The sequence below is a fragment of the Physcomitrium patens genome, chromosome 7, assembly GCF_059467195.1.
Source record: "Physcomitrium patens ecotype Gransden chromosome 7, ASM5946719v1, whole genome shotgun sequence".
Lineage (NCBI taxonomy): Eukaryota > Viridiplantae > Streptophyta > Bryopsida > Funariales > Funariaceae > Physcomitrium > Physcomitrium patens.
This window is the reverse complement of record NC_143416.1, coordinates 10,900,857-10,927,698: the sequence shown is the minus strand read 5'-3', so window position 1 is coordinate 10,927,698 and position 26,842 is coordinate 10,900,857. Positions and strand designations below refer to the sequence as shown.

The 26,842-nt window shown below is 39.3% G+C and overlaps 5 protein-coding genes across 7 annotated transcripts; 2 read left to right on the top strand and 3 right to left on the bottom strand.

Moving 5' to 3' along the window:
• Positions 1-118: 118 nt before the first annotated feature.
• Positions 119-6,500, bottom strand: LOC112284668 (65-kDa microtubule-associated protein 1). Of its 3 annotated transcripts, none has more exons than XM_024524694.3 (13): positions 5,800-6,500; positions 4,999-5,087; positions 4,605-4,808; positions 3,897-4,136; positions 3,025-3,237; positions 2,683-2,838; positions 2,362-2,521; positions 2,100-2,251; positions 1,880-1,964; positions 1,656-1,729; positions 1,465-1,539; positions 852-1,250; positions 119-666 (listed from the first exon to the last, which is right to left on the bottom strand). In XM_024524694.3, the coding sequence occupies exons 2-12, from the start codon at positions 5,065-5,067 to the stop codon at positions 876-878; spliced, it is 1,803 nt and encodes a 600-aa protein (XP_024380462.1). In that variant the 5' UTR covers positions 5,068-5,087; positions 5,800-6,500; the 3' UTR covers positions 119-666; positions 852-875. The 3 variants fall into 3 exon arrangements, with proteins under 3 accessions (XP_024380462.1, XP_024380461.1, XP_024380460.1); XM_024524693.3 differs by having other exon boundaries at positions 5,625-6,074; XM_024524692.2 differs by lacking the exon at positions 5,800-6,500 and adding an exon at positions 5,493-5,624.
• Positions 6,501-7,661: 1,161 nt separating this feature from the next.
• On the bottom strand, positions 7,662-10,315 carry LOC112284669 (uncharacterized). Its single transcript, XM_024524695.3, has 9 exons — positions 10,065-10,315; positions 9,853-9,918; positions 9,461-9,566; positions 9,206-9,248; positions 8,970-9,042; positions 8,636-8,723; positions 8,373-8,429; positions 8,179-8,257; positions 7,662-8,001 (listed from the first exon to the last, which is right to left on the bottom strand). The coding sequence occupies exons 1-9, from the start codon at positions 10,133-10,135 to the stop codon at positions 7,988-7,990; spliced, it is 597 nt and encodes a 198-aa protein (XP_024380463.1). The 5' UTR covers positions 10,136-10,315; the 3' UTR covers positions 7,662-7,987.
• Positions 10,316-14,202: 3,887 nt separating this feature from the next.
• Positions 14,203-17,798, top strand: LOC112284627 (protein TIC 55, chloroplastic). Its single transcript, XM_024524615.3, has 5 exons — positions 14,203-15,065; positions 15,333-15,435; positions 15,686-15,973; positions 16,381-17,037; positions 17,208-17,798. The coding sequence occupies exons 1-5, from the start codon at positions 14,581-14,583 to the stop codon at positions 17,385-17,387; spliced, it is 1,713 nt and encodes a 570-aa protein (XP_024380383.1). The 5' UTR covers positions 14,203-14,580; the 3' UTR covers positions 17,388-17,798.
• On the bottom strand, positions 17,535-20,352 carry LOC112284628 (uncharacterized). Its single transcript, XM_024524616.3, has 7 exons — positions 20,164-20,352; positions 19,471-19,576; positions 19,219-19,263; positions 18,912-19,020; positions 18,588-18,697; positions 18,196-18,383; positions 17,535-18,076 (listed from the first exon to the last, which is right to left on the bottom strand). Exons 1-7 carry the CDS (start codon positions 20,275-20,277, stop codon positions 17,864-17,866), a joined length of 885 nt encoding a protein of 294 aa, XP_024380384.1. The 5' UTR covers positions 20,278-20,352; the 3' UTR covers positions 17,535-17,863.
• Positions 20,353-23,082: 2,730 nt separating this feature from the next.
• LOC112284942 (rhodanese-like domain-containing protein 11, chloroplastic) lies at positions 23,083-26,842 on the top strand. The gene is made up of 10 exons (XM_024525341.3): positions 23,083-23,447; positions 23,815-23,889; positions 24,045-24,152; positions 24,443-24,539; positions 24,701-24,740; positions 24,924-24,998; positions 25,153-25,240; positions 25,478-25,545; positions 25,880-25,952; positions 26,183-26,842. Exons 1-10 carry the CDS (start codon positions 23,253-23,255, stop codon positions 26,261-26,263), a joined length of 900 nt encoding a protein of 299 aa, XP_024381109.1. The 5' UTR covers positions 23,083-23,252; the 3' UTR covers positions 26,264-26,842.

Below are 26,842 nucleotides of genomic sequence, written 5' to 3'. Positions count from 1 at the left end.
TTGCAGCATCTGCTTTGCCACAGGGTCATTTCGCTTGGATAAGATGCGCGTTTCATTAGCAGTATAATATAAGCATATACGAGATAGAACTGGTACTTGCGAAAGAGACTGGGTCCTGTGTTTTGAAGATAAGTTTATGGTATTAAAATGATTAATTCCAGAGCTAAGACTTGGTTCAGCATAATGTCGTGCCCTCAGCTCGCGACCCCTCAACCTCCTCATGCAAATCTGTCCTCTCCATTCAGTGCTAAATGCAGACAATCCAACCTTCTGATGAACGAGACGATGGTACAGTGTCAGTACTTGACAGACCCATTCAATCTAGATGATTGACAGAGGAACTTAGCTGCTCAGAGGTTGGTGCTCGCTGGTAGGCTATTAATACACGTGGAAACGCAAAAGAGCTTCCATCCACTTTTGCTACTTCCTAGGATTTCTGAGGCAAATGAATTAGAAGCCAGAACAGCATTAACCCTAAGTTCCTCCAACAAAAAGTCACGATGGTGCTCGACAAGACGAGATTGGGTCCGGCTTCCTCTTAGAAAAGGGCTGCTGAGCTCTGGTTGATTACAAGGGGGCTTTTTCGGAGCGCTGAATGTGGTACAGTTGAATGGTTAGAGCTGGGACCGACTGCCCGTCCACATCGTCCACAAAACAGCTGTTGGGCTGTGGATGCAATTCAGAAAGTAAGGATCAGAAAACCTAGACCTGGATAAGACGGCAAGTGAAGGAATGGTTTCACTTCCTTAGAAGAAGGATGCATATTGTTTGGAAAGACACATCAAGGAAAATACGCCAACATCCACTACAAATCTCTACATGATACGATCGTAGGGGTAAAATTTTCATACCAGGAGAACGAGGTAAACATAGAGCTAGAGCCGAGGGGAAGTAGGTGCGGATCCACCATCAGTGCTTGTGATCTCTTTCTCGATTGCAACGTTACTAACAGGCGCAGCAGGTTTGGTTCTTTCACGTTTCATTTCTTTGCCATTCCCGTTGGAGGCTGGGTTCCGTGAATTAGTGCTACCGTTACGAGACAATTCAGGAGTTGCTGGAGGCTGCATTATAGCATCACCCATGGACAAGCGCCTACTTGCCGGATTATGTCCATTGCCTCCAATGTTGCTTATTCGAGGGCCTCTCTCCGCTTTCTTACTGCTCAAAGGCGCAGGCTTAGCAGGACTTGGTCTAGACCCGAAAAGGGTCTCCTTCTCGGTCAACATCTGCTCCTGGACTTTCTTGTGATTCTGAGAAGAGAGTAAAAAGTTATTACTTCAGTGTCTAGAACAAAAATTGTACTTTGAAGCCCCTGCAAAACGCTTAACCCCGTCTAAGATGATCAAAACGATTTTTCACGAGATTTCGTGATGACAATGCTGTCACTCATAGCAACCAACAACGTTCTTGTGACAGTCAACTCAACACCAGGTTTCAAAGAGAGCATTGTAGATTATTCGATACCTTCAGGCGACGCTTCTCCTCCTCTTTCTCTTCCCTAAGATTCTTGTATTCATTCAGCATAGACAGCAACCGCACCTACAACCATTCTCACAAAAAGAGGCTCTTTAGTGAACCGACTTCAGAAGGGACAGAAAGGTCAGGAAAGATAGGTAGCAGCTGATTCATGGCTCCACAAGGTTGGGATAACATACCCCATCGAACATGAACGGAATGCCTCGTTCTTCTTCCCATGATTTTGTTCTTTGCGTCAATAAGTCCACCATGGCTGTTCAAAGTCAAAAAGAAAAACACAGAGCTGCTTTGAATGGACATTTTGAAATGAAGAGTCTTCAACAATAGGCTAGGTATACAAAGCATATATGCGGATTGGAAAGTCGTACTCCAAGAATCAGAAGTAGTGAAGATCAAGACTGACCAGGAAGTTTGGCGATGGCTGCACGTGCCTTTTCAGCTCGTTTAAGGTTCAAATGAGCGCCTTTGGCATTAAACCTATTTTCATCCTGAAACCCCATGTGCAAACTTAGCCCTCACGGTGGGAACAGGAAAGAACTGAAATCCAAGCGCTTGAAAAGACTGTTTCCATGTGCCATGCTAATGAATACATCCTTGAAACCAATAGAATGGAATTCAAGTACCTTATTGTAGTCCTCAAGCCACCCCTCCTCTTCACATGCTGACATCCACTTCTCCATTAAATTCATGATGTCCTTCCTGCTGGCTACCTCCCCCTTGGCTGTAACAATCTCCTCTTCAAGATTTGCGAGAAGCTCTGCTGCATCCACCGTTCCTATTTCCCAAAAATTTAACCCAGTCAGCTATCGACCCTGAGCTGAGTACTTTAAGAAGCACAAACAGTGACACATGTGAGCGATCTTAATCTGTGACAACTTTCAGTACCTGAATCTATCGCAGCAATAAGCTTTTCAGCAGCAGTGTTAGCATCCGGCTCCAAGTGAGCACTTTTGCACACTTCTTCTAGCTCCATTCTCTTTTTCATCACAAGTTCTTTCATCTTGCTCTTCTTGAGCACATCAAGCCTTTCTACCTCAATCTGGGCCTGGTAGAAATTCTCAAAATTCATTTTAGTAAGCTGAAGCAAGAAACCGTGGCTTCTCTGCCTACAACAGTGTCACATGCTCTAACATTTTACTTCACGTCCACAACAAACCAGGATCGTCAAAACCTCGATAATAGACTAAATTTTGAGATGTAGCATACCTCCTCAATAGTTTCTACTGAAAGAGAACTTGGGCCACTAATTTCATCTTCACTAGCTGAGATGAGGCATGTCACATGCTGAAAAATCTGCCGCTCTTCAACTGGAGTTTCCATCAGACTCCACAATTCCATCATCGATGTTCCAAGCTCCTTAATCTGCGTGCGAGAAACGGACTCACCAAAATCAGCATCCACCATGATGAGATGACCTTCATCAAAGCTAAGACTTCTAAATTAGAACATGCAAAACAATTTGAAATAAACCTCTAAACCAATTCTGTCAGAAGTCGGTTCAATTCCTAATTAAGTTTGTGATTTTATTTATTAACTGTAACTTCCCACCTTTGCTACTCTTTTCCTCTTTTCAGCCTGCAAGGAGTGAATCGTCTTTCCCAGACAATCAAGAGTTTTGTTGCTGATGCTTTTGGGAAGCTCTTGTGAATCGTCCAAGCTGGGATGAACTTCCGTAACCAATTGAAAAAAGTCCATGCCCATGACTGAGCACAGTTGTCGCATTAAGTTCACGTCCTCCAGCACTTTGTGCAGACGCTCACTCTGCCACAAACACGATACCGTTCATGAGCAAAGTCACAGTCAGGACGCTGATTACTGTTCTGCAATACTGACAAGTTTTACATTCCTCTCTCGTGGAAAGGAAAATCCTAATTTGATATTCTATGCATTTCAGAAGCGTCGTTACTCAAAGCAATCTGAGGCAGAACCACACATATCGTTTTAAAAGTATCTAAGTCGACGAATCTGAGGATAATTACTATAGTGAATACTAAAAAATTGAGATAAGATGTATGACATGAAGCTAAAAATATTGAATGTTCAAAATGGTCACTCTAATCTTGGTTGAAAGAGTGTCACAAAACCGAGGTTGATAAATGTGACAGTAATAAGGTTTAACTAATAAGCTTACTACCTAATCTACAGATAACTTTCCAACCTTTTTTCTTCATTCATCAATAACACGGACTGAAGTAGAAATTACAGAGAGTCGCCTTCGGCCTTATCCAAGATCGATCCACGTTGTCTAATAAAGAAAAATCCACCCCAGAACTTATAGATCTCATGATTTTCCTTCGAGGCTTGGTACACTCCTATATACCGAGGTTTGCAATCTATTTTAGATGGAATCATCGACTGAAACGACAAACTTCAAGAGCCAGAATATCTGTGACAAGAATTCTATGTATTAGACTAACTACCTTCTCTTTCTGGAGTGCTTCCAGCTGGCCATGATAGTCGTTCAACCTTTCGAGCGTTAAATCCTTCTCGTCGGGAACATTCACTTCTCCATAAGTTCCTGCAATCTCTTCACAAATCTTAGCAATCTTCGTCTTCACCTCCACAAATTGCCTAGCTCGTTCTGCTTTCCTTCGACGCAGTTCCTCCAATTGAGGCCCGATAGCGGCAACTTGATCCTTCAGTGTACCAGTGCGCTTCTCCTGAAAAAAGGTGCAAAAGTGCTCAATCAGCAAAGATGCAACAAGATAAAACTACTTTGAGACCAAATCATCGGAAAGAGAGCCATACCGACCCACTTCGTACTGATTTATCCCTAAATGCGATAACTAGAGCCCGGGTAAGCATGTCGTGGATGTTAATTCAGCTTAATAAGAACAACCACCATGACGTAGTAACTCAAAAAAATGTCGACCCCACCACATTAATTGTTGTTAACGGCAATCAACGCGCTTCAGCATTCTCACGGAAAGCTAATGTGTATCTCGCTCAACTGTTGGGGGCAGGGCTCTTGCAGTGCAAATATACTTCAAGTAGATGCAAGGAGGAGTCAAACCTTGACGAATAAGATCTCTAACATTAAATGCTCTATTTCCTAGCACAAAAGCGACTTTCTTCTAAAGGTCATGCTGACCTTGAGTTATAAATTGGAGACAGGTTATCATACTTACACGTTGACTAAAAGCAGGTTCTCCAAGAGCAGAGAACAGTGCGGAGAATTCCCCCTCCGCACTTGCAAGGGTTTCATGCAACCGGGTTCGAGCATGGTTAGCTGCATCTACTTTGCGTCTATAAACCTCTAGACACTCCTGCTCCAGCTGCAACAGCATCTTGTCCCTTTCCACTTCGTTTTCTCCAACTTCGTCCCATATGTGCTGCAGCGTTTATCCCATGAGGTATCAGAGACCATCTTGAATAGACCGAAATGAGGCTGAGAAAACATCTAATCAAAGATGATTGGCTAAGCGCCGTGCGTGACCCTTGTCAATATGAACAGAATGAACTCGAGCTAACCAAGTGAGTTTAGACAACATTGACTACATGGTTTTAGGATAGCAAATAAACCTGGAGCTCACGAAGAAGTGTGCCGCAAGTTGTATCCACAATGGTGTCCGTCACAGGCTGCTGAACCATTGTGGCTTCTACAAGATCACCTACACAATACAAAATCCACGGAAGGTTTTGATATCAAGCAGGCTCGTACATCCTTCAAGCTGCAAGACAATACAGAGGTAGTCTCCTTAAGAGGAGAGATGTTCCCCCCCAAAAAAACTCCACGTACACTGTGCTACATTTCGCTGACTCTGCGCTACGGTCCTAACGAAGAACTCTCCCCAATTACTAAAATGCTCCATATCTAACAAAGCGCCCATCATAACCCCGAAAAACTGCAGAACAGCTGTAGACAACGTTATCGAGATTCGTTCAGCAATTGCGCCCTCAAACAACAACGAATAGTACGTGTATGATGCTTACGCTAAGACCAAGAACCAAGTCAACACGAACAAGCACCCATAGAAGAAACAGACAAAAAAGGAATAATAAACTACAGCACTTACAATAATGTGTATATACAAAAACAAACAAGCACAAGACGCAACCTCCACCGAAAGCCACCTCAAAGCTCATCTCCACCCCATGGCAAGCAACCCAAGATCCCAACACAAAAGATCGAACTACCCACAACCAACCTGCACTTCGAGCGTTGCTGGAAAGTCGAAATCACACATGCACAAAAAAAATCTCCTATCCGTACTCCTGTCCACCTCTTCCCCAGTCCCAAGCTCCACAGACAGCCCAAATGAGGGAAAGAAAATAGGTTATAGAGCACTGTAAGAAACGGCAGGTAGAGAGACAATGCCTGACCAGGGAGTAGTGTTCCCAAATGGCACCCGAGGAAGACGACCCACACAGAGCGAGCAAGAGGCACGCAAGAAGCGCCAATGGCAGTAATGATAACTCATGTATGACACAAAATTCACTGCCAAGGCTCAGGCACTCTGCAACTCCGACAATCGTTCAGAAAACTCTGTACAACTATTGATCTGTCAAGCTGCCCATCACTCGCGCACCCCTCCCCGTCTCTTCTTCCCCTTTGACTTCCCTCCATTCCGAAGCCCAATTAGTCCCTTCGTTGCCGTGCCATCGTGTCCATAAAACGCCTCCTTATTGGGTTCTACCTTGAAGATCTGAGCTGGACGACGGAATCACGATGGCCTGGCCGTTGAAGCAGTAATCAATGTTTCTCACATGACCTTGGACAGCTTTGCAATTAGAGGAAGCACTGTAAGTCGGCGAGTTGGACGATTCGCTGTAGGTCTCCAGGTTGATGGATCATGAAGAGTTGATTCACATACGCACAAAAGACATGGTTGAGGATTCAACGGGTCGATCACCAAATTCTTCAAGTGTCTTGCGATGGTGTAGCTTCAGCTCTTCGATCTCATCTTTTAGTCTACTCGGATATTCCTGCATTCTTGATAACTGCCTTTATTCACATGGTGATCTTTTGTGTACTGAATGTCAGCCAGCCGCCGCTAGCTCAGGAATTTGATCCAGCATTCCATGTGCCTAGGATATAACTGCAAGTGGTGGTTCAATATATCAAGAGTATCTGTGTGTCGTCACGATCGCACGCTGCTATTGTTGGGGACGAGACGTTAAGAGGAAATCAATGATAAGTTGTTTACCAAGTGTTCAGTTGAAGAAGACGTAAGCCAGAAATGATGGCACAGAAACGGTTGGTGGGGAGGATGATGATTTTACTGGAATTGCTGAAGATGTCTCACGGTGGTTGGCTTCTGTTGATAAGGAGAGCAGGAAGTATCCCAGGTATGGAGCCTGGTGCTGTATACGTCAGCACGTCGCAGCGGAAAACCAGGCTCAAGTGGCTGTCTTTTGACCAAATTTCCACACTTCCACGTCCTTGTCATGCCGGATGTCAGGGCGCTCTGGCCACCTTGTACCGCCCCATCTGATGCAGTTTGTAACCACTTTGCTTCTTTGTTCCTGTGTCAGAATGTCCAGTGTCGTTGTCCACTTAGTAGCGAGATCACTCTGTGAGGCCACACACATCTGCAGGTGGTTTGTAGCGCAGAAAAAGGGATTAAGTGCACCTAAATTTGGTCCGCGGGGTTTTCTTTGTCCCTAATAGTCTACATCCACGGAGGCGGGGTTTTCTTTGTCCCTAACAGACTACATCCACGGAGAGATTTGTGAAAGCTCATTTCTTGCTGTGCAGCCGCAAAAAAGTTGGGTGTTTAATACACTTCATTCTGGTGATAGCTGTAACCTTCACTGCATTGATGGAGTGCTACCTTCAGAAGTAGCAATTGGAAAGAATTAAACAAGAAGCAAAAGTTCATTGTAGACTCATGAGAAAGAGGGATGGATGCCACAATAGTTCAAGTGAAGTAAAGCGCCATGATGAAACCAGAAAAAAAGACAGGTGTTTCAGACCACCACGTGAAGTTCCATATTGATGAGATATGGTTTAAAGAATCTCCCCGCAAATAGCAATCAGAATACAAGAGTCAACATTAACAGAAAACGACGCGAGATTGCACTTGTCGAAAGCCTGTCATCGAATCCAGAGAAACCAGAGTCGCTCAAATCATACCATATGGCAACATCCATGTAACGAATGACCTACGAAGTTCGTTGATGTTTCGCCAAAAGTTATACGCACAGGCGACATTAAAAATGAATGCACAGAAGGACACTGCTAATGATCGAGAGAGACGTTAATGTAAGGCCGATAAATGGGCAACGCCATCAAACAAACCGAAACACACACGTTCTGCTAGCAACATGTCTTCAGAATTAGAACCATACTAGTTGTAAACCAGGTCCTCCTAAACCAACATACACAAGTGCGACTAATCCAACCTTGATACAATCGACTCTAATTTAACCCAGCTGGTTGTTGCATGATAACCGCTCAGCAAGCACATTGCTGAACGTTAACAAGTACTTCAAAGAACTTAGGGGTTTGGTTTTAATTCCTTTATCAGCAATAACACCTCCAAATGGAAGTTTGTGAGCTTCGCGGTCATCACTTTCTTGGAGCTGCCAACCATCAACAACATAAATATAGATTGCTTTACAACTCGGGTGCAGACAGACATCATAGCTTTACTGCCAACCAGAAATCAAACAATTCAAAGAATTATGCCACATTGCAACAAGTACATGCTTCGATTGCAAAAAATAAACGAAAACTTTCAAGGCACACATAATACATACCTCCCCCAATTGTAGCTTCAGGTAATCTCTCTATAGAATATTGATGCTGTGAGATGTACATTATTGGAACACCAGGAATCTGCGACAAGTGAATCATTAAATCAGGATCTAGCTGAACAGAGCTTCGCCGACACAAAGCCAGGTACTTAGGTGATATCAGAACAACAGAACTCTGCGAGAAACAATAGTCTAACCTTACGAATGCGACGTTTCAAATCCCGATCACATGTAGCAACAATATAGCACTTATTCTGTACATCGATCAAGGAATCCATTATAGTTAGAAAAGCAACTCAAAAGCTATGTAACCAAATCCTTTAAGACAAAACTACACCATAAGTCAAAGAACGGAACTTCACTAACTCATACAAAAACTGCTAAAATTGCAATCTTATGTCTATCTCACAAGAGCAAAATTAACTAGTGATGTAGATAAGTAGAGAAGAATTAGTCTTACTCGAGTAACACGCTCCACAATACAATCATCAGCATATGTACCCTTGTGAGTGCAAGGCAATGTTTCAAATCGTGGATCCTTAGCAACCCTGCCAAAAATCTCAACGATACACTAAGAAATACGACCACTCAAGATAATGTTTTCATGTTTGCAAACGTTCACATTGTCTTGTATCTATACCAAATTTAAACTACAGCATTAAATTCTTGAAACCATGTTCACAGCTCCGTAACGTAACACTAGTAAGACAGAAACGACATACGCATCAAAATAAATCAACAAATAAGCAAATAAGCAGTAACAGGCAATTAAACCTAGTTGCAGTCATATGCACCTTAAAGCGACGCGATACTTCTGACCCAATTTCTCTAATTCGGCCATCACACAATCCGTGATACAAGGTGTACCTGTAGGCCAAACAAATCGTTAATCATGTACTCGCCCAATCAAACAGGATACAGAAGCAACCTTGATACCGTAAACTTCTATGGACCAATTCTCTAGCAACGAATAAACACTAGGTATTCAGAAAAACAACAATGAAACCGCTGGCGAAAGCAAGCTACTTACATTTGGCATACAGACAGTCCATCATCGCCTTCTCCAGATCCAACTGCGAACCACTCACAGCAAATGCATACATTAGAACTAAATTAGAAAAAGTGAAATCGATCAAACGAAACCTAATACTCATTAGACATCTAAGAAAACTACACTTCTTTCAGCCGATAACCACTTCAGTGCGAGGATGCAGGATTTCGCCCTGAGCTAAGCAAACAAAACCCACGGCGTCGAATAAAAAGCAACCACGTGCTAGATTCATACCTTGTTCTGAATTGAGAAGTTGATAAAATTTGTATCCACTAAAACTTGATACGGTGGTCCAAGTGCAGTATTATGTTTGAAGAAAAGGGCTGAGGAAGTATTCGGTCTACATCACAGCAATCCAAAACCAGCTGAAGAGTGACTAAACAGGAAACGCTAGTCCTATTCCGACTTTGAGCTAAACTTAAATGCGTTTGATTCAGATATGTCGAATACACCCCTAAAGAGAGTTCCCAACAACTCTTCTCGGATTACTTACTACAAGAGAGGTCAGGCCAAATCCACAAATTGCAAACCATAACCCCAAGATTGCATATACTGATACAGATCGAGAACGAAAGGTGGACATGTGTAATGGCAGATGAGTATAGGTCTCAAGAGAGCGGACTTACACGTTTCTAGGGAGCTTCTCTAAGCTAGTATCCTTCCTCTTCGGGTTCAAAACGTCGTCCTTGTATCTTCGTGGACAAACAAAGCAATCATCAGTTTTCCTGCCAATTGCCACACGAGAAGGAAAGTCGCAGAGGTAGCATTTTGCCACACTCCAAACCGCATAACCACAATTCACAGTCACTGCATACATTCTACCCAGAAATCAACTCACTGTTTAATTGCTTTCGGCGCGAGCATACGCTTCACTTGAGCGAACTTCCGAGTCTTCTTAGCCTTCGTCATGTCTCCTCTCTTGCCCTTCCCCTGTCTAGTGCTCTCTGAGCGAAACCGACCCAGAAACCTTAGAAAACCCGCGAATAAAAATTGATCAGCTTCTCACGTCAGGTGAAACACAAATTTTAAGAATTATGTGGAAAGCTTAGTACAATTCTCGGGGGACTAAGAGATGGAGTCGCAGACAGAAGCAAACAGAAACTGCGACCTTCCGAAGGTTTTCGGTTTTAGGGTTCCGACCTCAACACGAATGACGGATGATAACTTGAACCGGAAACGAATGAATCGACGACCCGTTGATGAATGACGTCCTGCTGAATGAACTGGTGATGAATGAAACCGTAGCCCTGTGATCCATGAGCATATTCTATCATTTGTGGAATATAGACTACCAGTACACAATACCCAATATATAATCTACCTTAAATGAAGATGCTCGTAAACACACACAATGCATCTAACATTATCAGTGTATTTGAATGCAATGCTGTTTTGTTTCAAAAACTGAGATAGAAGAATCATAAATCATATATTGAAATTTTTAATACAATATATTAGTAAAAAAAATTATAAAATTATTGAAATATTATAATAAAAAAAAAAACAGTTATTTCTTTGCATGTGAAAATTTTAAAAAAGTTGAATATTACATGGTTATGTTTTAAAATATTTTTTAAAGATTTTTAATATTGTGCATTAAACATACCAAATAAAACACAAACTATTCTATCTTTAATTTTGGTGTTTCATTTTTTAATATGGTTGATTTAAGTCATATATTTTATAATATTGTATATTTGATAGGTTTTAAATATGTATTATAACTACTGAGACTAATTTTGTGTGTATATCCTGTGGTTTTACAAAAACAATTATAAGTTCTTTACATTTAAAAAGCCACTATAACAGCTTTTTATAGCTTGGGTACTTGTCCAGAAAGCATTGTGGTTCTTAAAAAGCTTCTTCATTGCCTTCTTGTTGGCTAAAAATAAGCTTGTTTTTAGTCATTTCATTTTTTATATGTAATATAGTATTGGTTAAAGATTTTGTAATATTTTTAGTATCTTCATCTTTGATAAATATTTCTTCTTGGTTTTATTTCTTTTTATTATTTAATTTAATTTTAAAATCCTCATTTATAAAAAATGTATCTATATTTATTGCCTTTTTATTTTTTTATTACTAATTATAGACTTTAATTATTTTTAATATAGAATAAACTATCAATTTTTTAAAAGAATTGAAGTCATTTTAAAGTTGTTGATATTAATTTATGAAAATAAGTTTATAGAAAAAAAATGTATTACAATACAAATTTAAAAATAAATGAAATGCTTACAATGCATCAAATTATTTACTACTACAACTATTATAAAGTGTGACTAATAAAATAGAGGTGCTATGCAAGAGTTGCTTGGACAATTGCACTACCTTCAGTGACTATTTTTACTACAAATCATCATTTAAATACAATTTCTTCAACAATTGTACTACCTTTGGTGACCATTTCACTACAAAACATCATTAAAATATAATTTCTTCTGTAAAAGAACCAATAATTATTCTTTTAGAAAATTTAAATAGTATTAAGTTCAAGTTTGGTCAATTTGTTAACCAAATACAATTAGTTATTGAACTTTGTCAAATCTAAAGTTAGAGAATTTAATATATATATATAGATGCACTTTAATCAAATTTGGTTGCAAATAATGAACACAACCATCATACGAAAGTATATATATTTTTTTAATATTTTGATTTCACAAACCAATTGAGTGTAGATTCTATCTAATACATCAAAAACCTTAAATAATCACTTTGGTATTTTTTGTAGATTATAATACTGCAATTTTTTTTGTAAAATACCATTTTTAGAATTAAAAAGTAGAAACCGTTTGTAGGCATATTTATGATTAATGTAATTCTTTGATGATAGTTCTAAAAATTTCAATAAACTAATTGTAGATTCTCAATGAATGTATTAAAGAAAATTTGGTTTTTTAACAATTGAAGTTGTACTTTCATTAAAATATTAAAACCAAGAATATCAATTAAGAATCAAATTTGACAAACTCTAAGACCAACTAAAATTTCATTTAGATGTTGTTAATTTATTTATTAAAAATCATTTTGTGAACATTGATGCTATATAAAATTATTGTATAAAATTTTATTTAAAAAATAAAAATATACTTTGGAATTTAATCTCTGAATATTGCACGTTAATAAGTATGCATTCAAATTATAACTAATCTTTAAATTAATATCTTTAAAATCTACTCTCCAGTTTTTATTTTTAAAATTTTTTCTCTTTAATTTTAATAAGTTTTAAAAGATTATATCTTTTGAAAAAGGATTTATTTTGATAATTTTATCTTAATTATTTAATTTTCTCACACTATTTTTTATTTTTTTATTTATGATCAATTTGTTATTTGATATATTTACAGAATAAAAAATAAAAAAAAGTTATAAAATTGAAGAATGAAATAATAGATATTTAACTTTATTTTTTAAAGTATGTTTAAAACCAAACTCTTACTTTTTCTAATTGTTCAAGAATGCATTTATTTCTTTGCGGTAGCAGAATCAAGATCGTACCAAATAATATAAATATTAACACTAATAAAAAAATAAAATTATATTAGTTACAATAATAGATGCAATTAATGTAGCTATAGTGCAGCTTGCATTTATAAATCTAAATATTGTATATTATTGATACACAAAAATATAACAAAAAAGATGGTAATGGAAAGTTTAAATTGTCAATAAAGTGTACATATTTCATGGTTCATTAGAGGTATAGAAATCAATGTGTAAGGATGGTTAATATTTATTCTAATATTGGTAATTGAAACTTTAATTATGTTTCAAATTCTTGTATAATTCTATAATGCAGATATTAACAGATTGTGGCTCTAAGGCAATGAATATAATTTTTTGCATTTTACATTGTTAATAATAAATTCAGAATAAAGTTTTATCTAAATTCCGTTAATTTATTAACTTCTAATATATAATATATAATGCATATCTTTTGTATTAAAATAAAGACATATAACATTATCAAAACATTATAAAGGCACATTATAACATTAAAAAATAACATTAACAATAAAAATAATAAATTCTTAACGTTATTTCTACTATATATTAAAATATAACTATAAAAAATATTTAGATGTTTAGAATCACTTTTAAAGGTGCAACAAGTATAAATAAATGAAAAGAGGGAGAAAAAAAGGGAAAAAAAGAAGAAGAAATGACTAATTTATTTTTAAAAATAATAGAAAGTGCTCAAAAGCCAAAAATATACAACTAAAAAACATTTGTACAATAGAGAAGTTTCCCTTATTAGTTCATATTAGAAATCTGTTGAAATCAACATTAACACACAACAGCAAGAAAGATAAAAAGAGAAAACATTGCTTTTGCTTTAGTTTTTTCACTATAAACATAATTTTGTGATGGTTTTTCCCCCTTCTATTATTACTTTGATATATATAAATTATTTAAAATTCAATCCATCTCCAAGCCTACTGCAAAAAGACATCTTACTCAGTCAGCTCCAACACATGACAAATACTCTGATGAAAAAGAAAAAGAAAACAATCAAACAAACTAACAAAAAAAATTATAATAAAAAATTCATAAAATAATTAAATAGCTCATGTTAATTATCTTGAAAAGAAGGAATCCTCACATCGCCATATCAATACATTGCCACACATTATCACCAATGAAATCTCGACCATGCCTTTCATTTATTTATTTTTGTTGCAGCCCTCGATTGTCACTCTTTAATGTCCAAAGTATTACCACAATTATTAACAAAATAATAATAATAATAATAATAATAAAATCTTCCACCCCCATCCTCTTCAAATCACACGGGCGATGAGGTCCACGGCCTAGGGATAGGTGGGTAGGTAGGGTTCCGATCTACACAGGGGGGAGCACGTGTGTATGAAGGTTTTACCGGCGCCGTTGCCGGTGAGGGTGTGCATACCGGGACCCGGCATGGTGGCTTTTTCTTTTGCCCCATGACTGTTTTTTCCGCACCTCGCTCCCTCTATCCGGATGTTTTTTCAGCAGCTTCGTGTGTGCGAGTCCGTAGTTGTGGGTGGGTCCACATGACGACGCTTTTCGCGAAATTGAAAGTAACCACACAAATTGGGAAGGGGAGGAAAGGAAGAAGATGACGAGCTGGGCCCCATTGTTACCGCGCCTACACCCTCCGTTTGTATGAGACCTTCTCTTCTCGCAGCGCTGCTTGCGATCTCAGCGACACCCCCTGGATCCAATTCAACTGCATGCGTGTGGATTTCCAACAACGAAACGAGCTCGCAGCTTTTCACTTCTATCCTGATTTTAGGGGATGAATAGCTCGAGCTGAGCTTGTATTTGGATTCGCAGCTCGTTGGTTGAGGGTTGAGTGCATGTGAGCAGGGATGGCGTGCACCGCCTCAGTTATAGTTGAGGTGAGTGGGTCGGTTTTGAGCTCCAGGGATGGAGTTAGGGGTGTGAAGAGATTGAGTACGGTTCATGGGTTGTCGGGTGGGTTTCTTCCTGCTCTTGCGAAGCGCCGACCGATCCTTGGAATGCAATGTGAGACGAGCAGTTTGGGTGGGTTCAGAGGTGTGAGTGAGGGAAGAGCGAAGTCGCAGAGTTTTCGATTGAAAGTGGTGGCGGATTCTGGAGTGACAACAATTCAAGAGGATTCGATTGAAGAGGATTCTATACTTCATCCTGAGGAGGAGAATGAGGTGAAAGATGTGGTGGAGTATGATTGGGAGAAGGAATGGTATCCCATGTACTTGACAGCAGAGATGCCCAAAGCCGCACCGCTTGGTCTCACTGTATTTGATAGGGAATTGGTGTTGTTCTATGACGATAAAGGCGAATTGCATTGCTTTGAAGATCGGTGCCCTCACAGGTTAGATAGCCTCTACTTCTTGGTTGCAACAACTCGTTGTTCTGCATCTGTGTGTGTACTTTGAATTTGCAAATTTAAGGCTCTATGGATGCCTCTCTGCCACAATTCAGATGTTGCTCCAACGACTTGGCTGTCAATTGTTGCAAGTCCCACTTACCTCTTCGATTGTAGGAGGCCAGCATCATGTATGGTTATTGCCTTTCATTTAATCTCTTAGTCTTGCTGGTGGTTAACTAAAGTAAAAGCAGCCAATGCTTGTGGTGACAGACTTGCCAAGTTATCAGAAGGAAAGGTGACTGATGGAAAGCTCGAGTGCCTGTACCACGGCTGGCAATTTGAGGGTAGTGGACAGTGTACTAAAATCCCACAGGTATTTTATTTTTATTTTTTGGTTTTAGATTTCAGTTTTTATAAAGTCGAATTCTGATATTGAAATTACAGGCGTTGGAATTTATCGCCTCTTAAATTCATCAATACGAGAACTTTGTGTGGATGAATTCATACTCCCATTATTTAGGTTTGTATGTTTCGAAGGTGTAGACATGCGATCCAGTTGAAAATGGGAGATTTTCTAGGGCTTAGTCATGAGATTAAGGCTGTCCTTTATTTCGATACGGCAGTTGGTGCCCGGAGCCAAAATCCCGAAGCAAGCATGTGCCAAAGCGTACGAAGTGAAGATATCGCAAGGAGTGGTGTGGGTTTGGCTTGGTGATAGAGCAACAGCGGATCCCTCGAAGCTGCCATGGTTCGAACATTATGAAAGGGAAGGGTTCCAGCACATCTCTGCTATTCACGAGCTGCCATACGACTACTCCATTCTTGTGGAGAATCTAATGGACCCAGCTCACATCCCCATCTCGCACGACAGAACAGACCCCTCAGCTAGGCGTGAGAACGCTCAAGCTCTGGTGCGTATACATCAATGTTTTGATCTTACAATATTTTGGAAGTTTATGAACTGGATTGCCCTTGCTTGATTGTATTTTTACATGAATTGCTTCATGGAAAATTTTAAAAAGACTATTGTGGGCAGTGCCTGTGAAGTTGACGAGTAAGATGCCAATTGAACAAGTATTGTCATGCAACATTCCACTTTGAGGAATTCCTTCGGAGGTTGATGATGATAGGATAGACTAGGCATCTTGTGTGAACTACTGATACTGCAGATCGCTGCTCCATATCTGGTCTTGATGTTCATGTAATCGTCATCATCAACTCATATTCATCGTCCGATGATCATCCTCCTATTTTTGTAAAGATTTTAAAAAATCAAAATATAAAACTCGAGTTCATTCAACTGCTCTGCCACTGGTAGGTTTTTGAAGTCACGGAGCGCTCATCGCGAGGGTTTGCAGGGAAATGGAAAGAGATCAGCAGCCCAAGCTTCACAAATGCGACTCGCTTTGAAGCACCCTGCATCGTGCGAAATGACAAAGAGTACGTCAAACCAGATGGCACGGACGCCCACATGAGTGCTGTCTTCCTTTGTAGACCAGCTGGTCAAGGCAAGTGTATGTTGATTGCGCGATTTGGTAGCACAAACTTTCCAGGATCGCTAAAAATGATCCCCCCCTGGTATATTCATATTACTAGTAATACGGTATTTGAGCAGGATATGGGATTTTTGGCATCACAAAATGAAGACCTGGTGAAGAAGAATCTACCCACGAAGGACTTGTATCTTAACCTGAAGTCGTCAGATACATGGGTTTCAGAATTCCGGAAATGGAATGACCTCGTGGGTCATGGTATGCCGTATTACTTTGGACATAAGACAATATCTCAAGCTAAGAATCCGGCAGTTGTGGAAGTCGCTCCAGCTGGATTTTCTGCGGCTGCCGCATCTTCATACCCGGCACAGGGATCTTTCGGCGAGATGTTTGCGAGAGATCCAACAAATCGGTATTTCCGTCATGTTGTACACTGCAGATCGTGTCTCTCAGCACTCGGTAGCTTTCAGACATATCAAAAGGTGGGCCTTCAGCACATTTCGTATACCTAGCTCCATGTCCTCGTGAGCCTCGCCAGGGTTATAATTTGCTGGTATTGTTTCTTTAACGTCTTAGCAATCTACGAACCAAAAGAAAACTTTTTTGCAGGCTCTACTTCTCGAAACCACTAACTAGAACTATTTTTGAACAGGTTGCTACAGCGTTTGGCCTAGCAGCAGCAGGCGTCGCCATTGTCCTGCCTTCTGTCGTTTGGAGAGCAACCCTGGTTATAACTGCCCTTCTGGCTTTTGCAGCGGCTTATGCCTGCTCAAGAGGCATTGCAATATTAACCAAAAACTATGTGCGGCCACATCGCAAGGGAGTGCAATGAATTGCTTCTACAGCTTTCACAGTTTCCGGTGAAATAGATGGTCCACAAAAGATTCAAAAATTACCCAGAGTGATTAAATGAATGTAGGTATGTCATGCAACGTACAGCGCGATGAGTTGCTTCTGGGTTTGAGGCTGGATTGTACGGTTTATGATTTGTGAGCTAATAATCCGCAATGTTTCGTTGATAGAAATGCCCCATCACATTGTAGATTACATGGTACGTTCAAAAGCCATCGAGCTCTTGAAAAACAGTTGATTAATGGTATCAATAACTGCAATTAGGATCTGACCCTATGATAGGTAATCATGTTAAACCTAAAACCCCTGGATTTTGCTACAATACTACATATTCTTGTGTACTATAATATGGAATTTACAGACACTCCTCACCACATCTTTTGAACATTGATACCCCTGTCACATCAATTATTACCAGCGTAAGAACCAAATCTTTCACTCTTACTGTTTCCGATTCTACAAACTACTAAATTGTCCCCGCTGTGCACTGTCTCTCAGCTCACGAAGTCTTTTGTAATGCTCTTTTTTCTGCTCGCTGGTCATACGACTCAGACGCACCTCTCGTTTCCTCGTAGATTTATCCCCTGAGTTGACACCAGAATTATCGTCGATTTCCGACCACACAGCTATACTGAACGGGTCCACTAAAAGATCCGTTTCTTCGATAGCCTGTATAAGGGTCAAAAGATGTGTTAGTTCGATTCCACTTTCAGTGAAGAAATATAAACAATGCATTGTGTGGTGCACTGTAATCAGATAGCAAATGTCAGACTGAATGTAGATCATGCCTGTGAATTATCTAAATCGCTGCCTTCTGCAGCCTGCCTTCGACCGATGCGTGTGTCACGCCTACTGATCATATTTCTTGGTTTGCCTCCGAGTTCACCAAATTGACGTTCTTGACCTTCCATCCCATAGTCAGGTGGACTGTCACCCAAGGAGCTGAAGCCCCTAGGTTCTGCAGGAAAGCCTATTTCTGCAGCGCACCTTTACAGAAGTTTAGTCCAAATTTGATGCCATTTACGGTTGAACATGGTATTGTAGGGACCCAACAACCTATTCTACTGTATGTTGGTTCGATCGCCTCTGACGCCACATACAACTTTGCCAAAACGGTCAAGAAGAAGTGATATAAATTAAATTAGACAGAACTCCTAACGACTATGCCAGATTTTATTGCCTTTTCTTCTTGATAAGTTGTTCTCCGAAGCCTTGTAACCTTCGGAGTGGAAAGAGTTACTCTGCGATGCTTCCCGCAATAGCGGGTGATCAGGAAAATCTCTCTGCAGGCTACAATGAAATGCACGAGATCGTGATGCACTCATTAGCTTTCACAAATGTAAGATAATTTCCGTTTTTTCTGTCAATCGTGAACTGTTAAGATCCAATATTAGCCGAGTCTTGTTTGTCAGAAATTTGCAAAAGAATAACCCAAATGGCAATGATTCACTCAAAGGAGATCCTACTAGACAAAGATAACCACAAATAACTCAGGAGCACGTACATGTCGACAAGTATTGACTTGATTGGGCTTCCGTCAAGTGAAATGAAGTGCTTGATGCATGCATACTCCGCCTTCCGTCGCCCATATTCAAGGCCAAAAGCAGATGCCACTGTCATCGTAAAAAACACGTTCAAACAAATTCAAGCTCAAAAACAATGATCTCTAATACTCATACAATATGAGAAGCCTGAACATTGCCAAGTCCATGACTGAGTATCGTAAATGATTGTTGTTTCATTGCATAACACATGGACAAACCGGTTAGCTTCATTTCTGCTACAACAAAGAAATAGTGCTGGAGCAGTACCTGCAATACTAAACGCGCGTGTCAAGACTTGCAGGCGGTAAGAGACTGCATCAATGCGGGAAAACCTGTCCCATCAGATTTTTCGTCTCTAAATTGCAACTGATGGTAATTAGTATGTTCATTGCTTATAAGGAAACTATAAGCAGGAGACAAAGCCCTACAGTCTTCAGTGCCGTCCAGAAGAAACTTCTGAGTGCAAGAACTCGCTCCAATCAAGTGAATCTTGAAAAGAGGAAGGGATAAGCAACTGACCACTCCCCGCGATAACTCCAAAGAAGAGAGGGTATTTCAATGAGCTCGCCAAAACCTCGTTCTTACACTTGGACACAGCCTCTAGCTCTTCTTTCGTTGGCGCATACTGCAACCACGTACAGTCCCATTCCATGACAGGAATAAGAGATGTACTCAACCAACAATGACACTATCCACAAAACCTTTACCAAAATTTACACTTCAGTTTAAACAACCGACTGAGCTCAAATGTCCGTGAGACTAGGTAGACATCCCAACTCTATTCATCAAAATTAAGACATTATGAACTTGGTGTATCTTCATGGAACGAAGTAGAATTGGAGAATCTAAAGATACCTCTTCTTGAATGAATGGTCTAATTGTATCAGGACAGTGCTGCAGTGTACTCTTTCCTAAGTTACGTTCAAGTTATGCGCAATGGTCAGATGACCAAACCTCGAACGTTACACAATGTTCATCAATAAATAAACAAGTAACCTCTTACTCGCCACAAAACCCTAATTACCACTTTCAATGCATTCGATCAGTTTTAAAAATTCAGCGTCAATATCGTTTCTCCCAAGCTCTAACAAATCAATCCATCAGAGTCCTTGATCATAGCATACAGAATCGAGCCAATCGGCAGAGCACTGAATGCTGTACAACGGTCTGTCCAACAAGTCAGATTCATGGAGCTACATCTCTCTTGCCCACCTCTTCGTTCCGGAACTTGACGGAGAGCCTCTCCGCGAGCTCAGCAAGTGGCGAAACGCGCTTGTTCCTCCTCCGCACGTCGCCTTCCTCCTGCTGCATCGTTCGAGCAAACATGGCGTGACGGAGAGGTGATTGGATTCGTGGATTCTCTTCCCAAGATCATGCGCCAGCGGAGTTTCGACACAATCGGTTGCCACACTGGAGCATTCTCTCGCAAAACCCTAACTCGTGGCATTGGAGTGCGCCAGAGCACAGTGTGAACCTGACACGAATGCTGTTGACGTGTCCATCACTGAGACAACGCTCGTCAGTTCACTATCACTTTTAAAGTCCAGGCTAAAAAAGCACGTTCAGACGCAAAAGGTTTCAGGAGAAGGTTACGCCATCCAAAGATCCACGGTGATAATATGTGTTTAAGTGGGAATTACCACAATACTAGCTTGACATCTTTCTTGTGAAGGGAAATTAAAACATGCAAGTGAGTGAAAATGAAAGGTTGCATTCTTTTTTAAATGAAAAAAATAGAAGAAGTCTTAAGTCAATTAAGTAGTCTCAATCTTTTTCTTTGCTATGTTGTATGGCTTATTGCATATTTGTAGATTGTTTCCATGTGTGTCATTTTTTTCATTTTTTAATTTTTAATTTTTAATTTTTTAATTTTTTATATTATTTGTTGGTGATAATATTGAAGAAAAGAGAGATATAAGAATGTTAAGGGCCACTCTTGTAACAATTAGCAAAGTTATCATATGTAGAGGTATTCCTTCTATTATCTCATGTTATATTGTTTCTTTTACAATTATTATTTCCATTCATAATTTCTTTACATTTCATCTTTTTTCTTCATTGAATCTTAAATAAATAAAAATCAAAATTTAACATACAACTTCACTTAAATATTAGTTTGGATAAGACCAAAGTCTTATAACTTACAAAATAAGATTCTAAATTATAATTCTTTATTCTTGTAAAATAGGAATAGAATAAAAAATTGATATACTTTAAAAATCACTTGTGTTTTAAAATATTAATAAAACTATATATATACATATATATATATAAACTCACAAAATAAATCAACTTGATAAACCAAAGGAGACAAAAACCATCTATGATTGGTTGCATATCTCATTGTTTTTATCAAAAGTGAAGCAACAACTAAACTTGGAAAGAGTAGCATTGCAAGATCACTAGGTATGGAGCTCAGAAGCACCACAACATAAAATAGCTTGCAATAAGGAATTTCACATTATATGAAATTTATATGGATTTTTACGTCATATTAATTTACAACACATAGTTTATAACATCATTTTTGTGGCCAACAACATGAATTTCTACTATTATATATACATATATATATATATATATATATATATATATAAATTTAATTAAAAATATTTTTTATACATTTTAATATAGTTGAAAATATAATTTTATATTTAATCATATTTTTACTATTCTACAAATGATAATATAATATTGTATTATACATGGTTTGTACATTTTTGTCTTTAAAAAGCAAATTTTGTGTCAAACATTGTTAAAAGTAAAATCTATCACAATTGAAAATAAAAATTCTTACATTTATTTTGAAGTTGTTTGGTGTGATATTTTATTGAAGTGTTTTAGATGAACTTATTTTTAAGTACATATTTAAGAATATTTAGAAGAAAAAAATTGTGTGTGTATTATAAAAATAGTAAATTTATTTTATCTGAATCCTAATTATTAGTATCCAAATGTTTGTAATAAAAAAAGAACAGTTGGAATTTCTTGATTGATGATTTTTAATTATCAAACATTCTTTGAGAATGAACACTTGGCTATTAAAAAGTACACAATTTAAAATCAAATTCTACTTATTTGACTTTCATTTAGCAATAATTAGTAGTACATGTGAAAGTCTTTGCACATGTTTATGTTTTCTGTTAAACAAATCACAATCATACATTTGATTAAAGTTTTTGTTAAATGTTAAAAGTCTACTTAATCCAGTGGAATTTCAGAATAGTCAACAAAAAGAATGATTTTTTGTCTTATCATTTACATGCAATAAAAGGATTTTCAAAACAAAATCAAATCAAGTTCATGGAAGTGTTACATGATACAAGTTGTTCTTTTATGAAAAAGTTTTTTGTGAATTAATTAAAAAAAAAATCGTTAATTTTTATTGATTATAAACCATTTTATCTAAACAAAAAAATTATCTCATATTGCCAAATATTTTGACATCATCAATGCAACAAACACAAGCACTCGTTACCTTTCAACTATATATTCTTTATTTAAGGAAAAAAAAGAAAAGAAAAAAAAGAAGATGTTCTGCTAACATTTACTTATCATCACTCAATAACTATATTTTATCAACAAATTAACCTAACAATAAGTGCCTTAATTATCATCAAATGCCATAATTTGTTTTTTTAAGTAATGATAATAAATAAAGAAGGCAATTACACATCTTTGTTCCAAATTTCACTATAAGTTAATTTCAATGCAATTAAGAACACAACAAGAGTTAAATTAATAAAAAGTGGTAAATGATTATTAATATATTAGTAGGAGTCCAAATGGAAGGACATCGTGGATAGTTCTAGAAGACTTTGTTGGGAGGGGGCGGGGCTCATTTTATCTCCATCACAGCCACTCCTCTTTCCAATTGGTCGCCGTAATCCTAGTCATCGGCATCCCTCCCGTCTACCGGTTTCTCCCTTCGTCCACTACCGAGGAGCGCCGTTCAGTGGTCGGAGGAATCATAGGGACTCGCCTTATCCGCACCATGCTGGCCATTGGTTTGCTCCGTAATCAATCTCCATCATCAATCTTCACGATCGCCGATTTTGAAACTGTGCTGGCTCGATTGCTGGGTTTGCCTTAATCGTGCATCTCGCGAATTGGGTCTCGGTTGGTTGTTTCACGTGTTAACCAGAACCGCATTGCACGAATGTCTTAGAGCTTCTGAGGCTGTGGGATGAGTTTTTGAGAGTTTGCTAGGCGTGCTCTGTTGAGTCAAGAAGCAGAGAGAGCGAGAGAGACATCGAGAGTGAGAGGTTTTCGTTGAAGTGTGGTGTGGGAGAGAGGTAGCAATGACAGCAGCTATGGTGTCTGGGGCGGTAGCTGCTGCGTCGTCCTCTCAGCTTCTAGGGGGCTGCTCTCAGGAAGGGGGACGAGTTGCGCAGGAGATTTCGCAGATGGCGAGGTTTGGTAGTCAGAGTAGAGGCTTTCAGGCGGTGGCTATGAGGAGAGGAACTGATACCCGGCATGCCTCTAGTCCGGCATTGGTACGAAGCTTGACTTGTTCTGAATGGCATAGATTAGTATCCCTGAAGTGCATGTTCTGTTTTCTGGAAACTCTTTCTCTTATTCTGTGGTAGCATTAACTAGGTTGAGTTGTCTCGTCACTTAGACATGAGTTTAGCAGTTTTTGTCTGTTTCTTTGTTTGTTCATCTAGAGGGCTCATTTTTACAGTATCCCTGTTTAAGCTGGTGAATGTGTCTGTTACCGTTTCAAGCAAAGCTGGCTGCCAGATAATAGTTTTGTATGGTTTAGGGCGACATATTAGACGTGTGGGATGTGTACTTATTGAATTGTGGATAAATTTAAGTGGTATGTGGGGAAGCTGATGAGGATCCAAATTTTTACAACAGGTTCATGTCGTGCGAGCGAACTTGGCGCAGCAAATGAAAAGGATGCAGGCGGCTGAGAGGCGATGGGAATCTCAGGCAAGTGACTCCTTCTCAGCGTCAATGTGCAAATCACTGTTGTATCAAGTTTGGTTAATCAGGCTGAGGATTACCTGACCGAGCGAGACGTAGCCGCTCTTCTAGTGCCCAATTATGTATGACTAATAAATTGTGAATTAATTGAACCAATACAGGTGAAAGACGGAAGAGTGAAATCAATGTCTCCGAAAGAAGCAGGTTTTGCCGTTAAAAGTGGTGAATACACCTTCCTGGATGTCCGCCCTTCAAATGAGCGTGCGAAGGTATTATTCGTGTTCTCAGATTGTTTAGGTCTTAACGTTAGCATGAGTGTTGTGTTCCAAATTTGAGGATCATGAGAGCATCTTCTTTCTGACGCAGTAAGAACACTTTCCGAGATAGTATGTAGGTACAGTATTGACACCAGGCTTTCCCATTCATTCCTACCCATGTGAGCTATCCGTGTTCTTGCAATCCTTCATAATTCTTTGATCTTCACCTATTGTATTGGAACAGCTACTGTATTAAGACTCCTTATCTTGATGTTTGGCCTCCACAATTTCCCTCCCTGCAGGCCTCAGTGAAAAACTCAACTTGGATTCCTATGTATGACGTGAACAAGCATGGTGATCCTGGAACTCTATACAAGAAAGTTCAGAACTTAGCAATGGGTATGTGACAAATGCACCTTTTTCTGAAACGTGCTTTGTTTAGAATGCAGGCGTACTGGTTGCGGATGATCCAGCTATCTTAAGTTTTCTTCTTTCACATAGATGACTGTAAGGGGCTCAGAGATATCATTAATTGACGACAGAGATTGGTGTTTCTTCAGGGGGTTGGTGGAGTGGGCAAGCATTGATGAAGTACAACGAGTAGGTTTTCTGCTGAACTGTCTTTGTCCTCTCGATGGTTCTTCAAGTATTCTCCTGGATATTGTTTGAATTCGCGTTTTTGTATTGTGCTCTACACCAATCTTCACAGTACTTTCAATTCTTTGAGGACATGTATACTTTCTACTTACGTTACACATATTGTTTAATGCTGGGGTTCTGCAGACGATTCATGCCTGATGTTGTTGCGACGATACCAAAGAGTGCGAAAGTCGTTGTTGCTTGTCAGAAAGGTCTTCGGTAAGTTCTGATCGTGTGATACGTTACTTGTGTTCATAATTATTATGAACGCTAAGTTGTGATGTCCAAGCCCTGCGTGACACATGGGTGCCACTGAAAACGAGTAACTAGTCATTTCAACGTGTGGAGGTTCTAATACAAACATAAATTCCAGGTCATTGGCAGCCTGTGAACAAATGTACAAAGTGGGGTATAGGAATTTATACTGGCTGAATGGAGGCCTTGATGCTGTTGATGAAGGGGTACGTCCTACATCCAATCTTCATCTATTCTTCTTGTTACAGTCTAACACCATTTTTTCAGAGTGTCTAGTGTCCACTCCGTAGATTTCTATCAATATCTGCGTTTTATCAATTCCAAATATATGGGACGAAATTTCACTAAGCCAAAGTTCCCGCGCACAACTATTCGATGTAGATGCTAGTATTTGGGTCGAGTTACCTCTTCTTGTTAACATTGTTTTTGTTTGTTGCCATCAGGACCTTGAGAGAGAAGGTCCGCAACCTTTCAAACTTGCAGGCATCGGAGGGATGTCAGAGTTTCTTGGGTACGAATTTGATGTATTTCTGTCCTTGCGTTGAATACATGCAGTTTTATTTTTTATTTATTTATTTATTTTTATTTTGAACTACTTAACTGTCGTCTTGTTTTTGCGTGCGTTACCGGCATAGAAATTACGTTCCATCAATGTGTGACGTCAAGGTTCTTTTTGTTATCGTTCTCTTCTCTCCAACAGAAGAACCTCTAGGTCTGTGTTGATTAGCTGTGAAAAGACTGGTTTGATCTTTTAGACACTCCTTTATAAAAGATACCACACAGTAACTGTTGAAGATGTTGAAGTTGAGGAATTTGTCGCTTGATTAATGGGTTCTCGTGGGCAGATGGACCGATGTGCAGAGAACTGAGGCTGCTAACCTGGGGTTTGGGTACCGTGCCATGCTGTTCGGCAGAGTGGTTAGTCATATCCGCTCTTGTCCTACATTAATCCAGCTAATTTTTGTTCTGTTGCTCTTGTGACTATCATACAGTTTGTATGACGACAACTATCAATTTAAGCTTTGTTTCGCTTGAAGCATTGATTTCGCTGTCCATAATATAGCTACATATTAGAATTCTAGCATACTCCTACAGGTCATCTTACATGCGTTTATTTGAACCTCATCTGGTTCTCTTGGGTGATGCAGGTCATGCTCATGCTAGCTGTGGACATGTTTTTCTTCGGATCCCAACAGCTTGCTCAATTCTTTGCATACCTTCGGCAGTGAAACCGTCCACTCGACAAGTTTCGTACCAAGATGCATATTCTACCCAATTTGGGTATCAAAGAACAAATTCCAGACGCTGGCCTGAACTGGAGGCCACTCTCCACCACCTTGTACGGTGTGAAAAGCGCGTGGTGTCTTGCTTACTCCTTTTCATCGCCTTCAAAGAGTCCACAGCGACAGGACTTCGCCTGCAGGCTGCTACTCACTGGATTGTGTAGATGCTATTCTTTTTCTTCCATGTTGAGGATGCAGTTAGGAGCTTATAGCCACTGCAAAGTCCTTAATGAGTTTTGCTTGTTGGTCATCACACCGGGAAGGTCATATATGAGAGGTCGGACGTGTAGAACAGGCAAGTGTTATCTCTATCTTTGATCTGTATGTGTAAGACAACACGTTAGATATTGCCATACTCTCAGAATCTAAGCTGATAGTTGCGAACTGCAACAATTCATGGTTACTCCAATACGTTTTGTACCTCCTGTGCTTCCGCAGATGTCGGGAAATGCACTGTAAAGGGTGGGAGTGGGTTCGTACGCTTATATCCCTATTTTGATACTAATTTTGACTTCACTTTCTCTA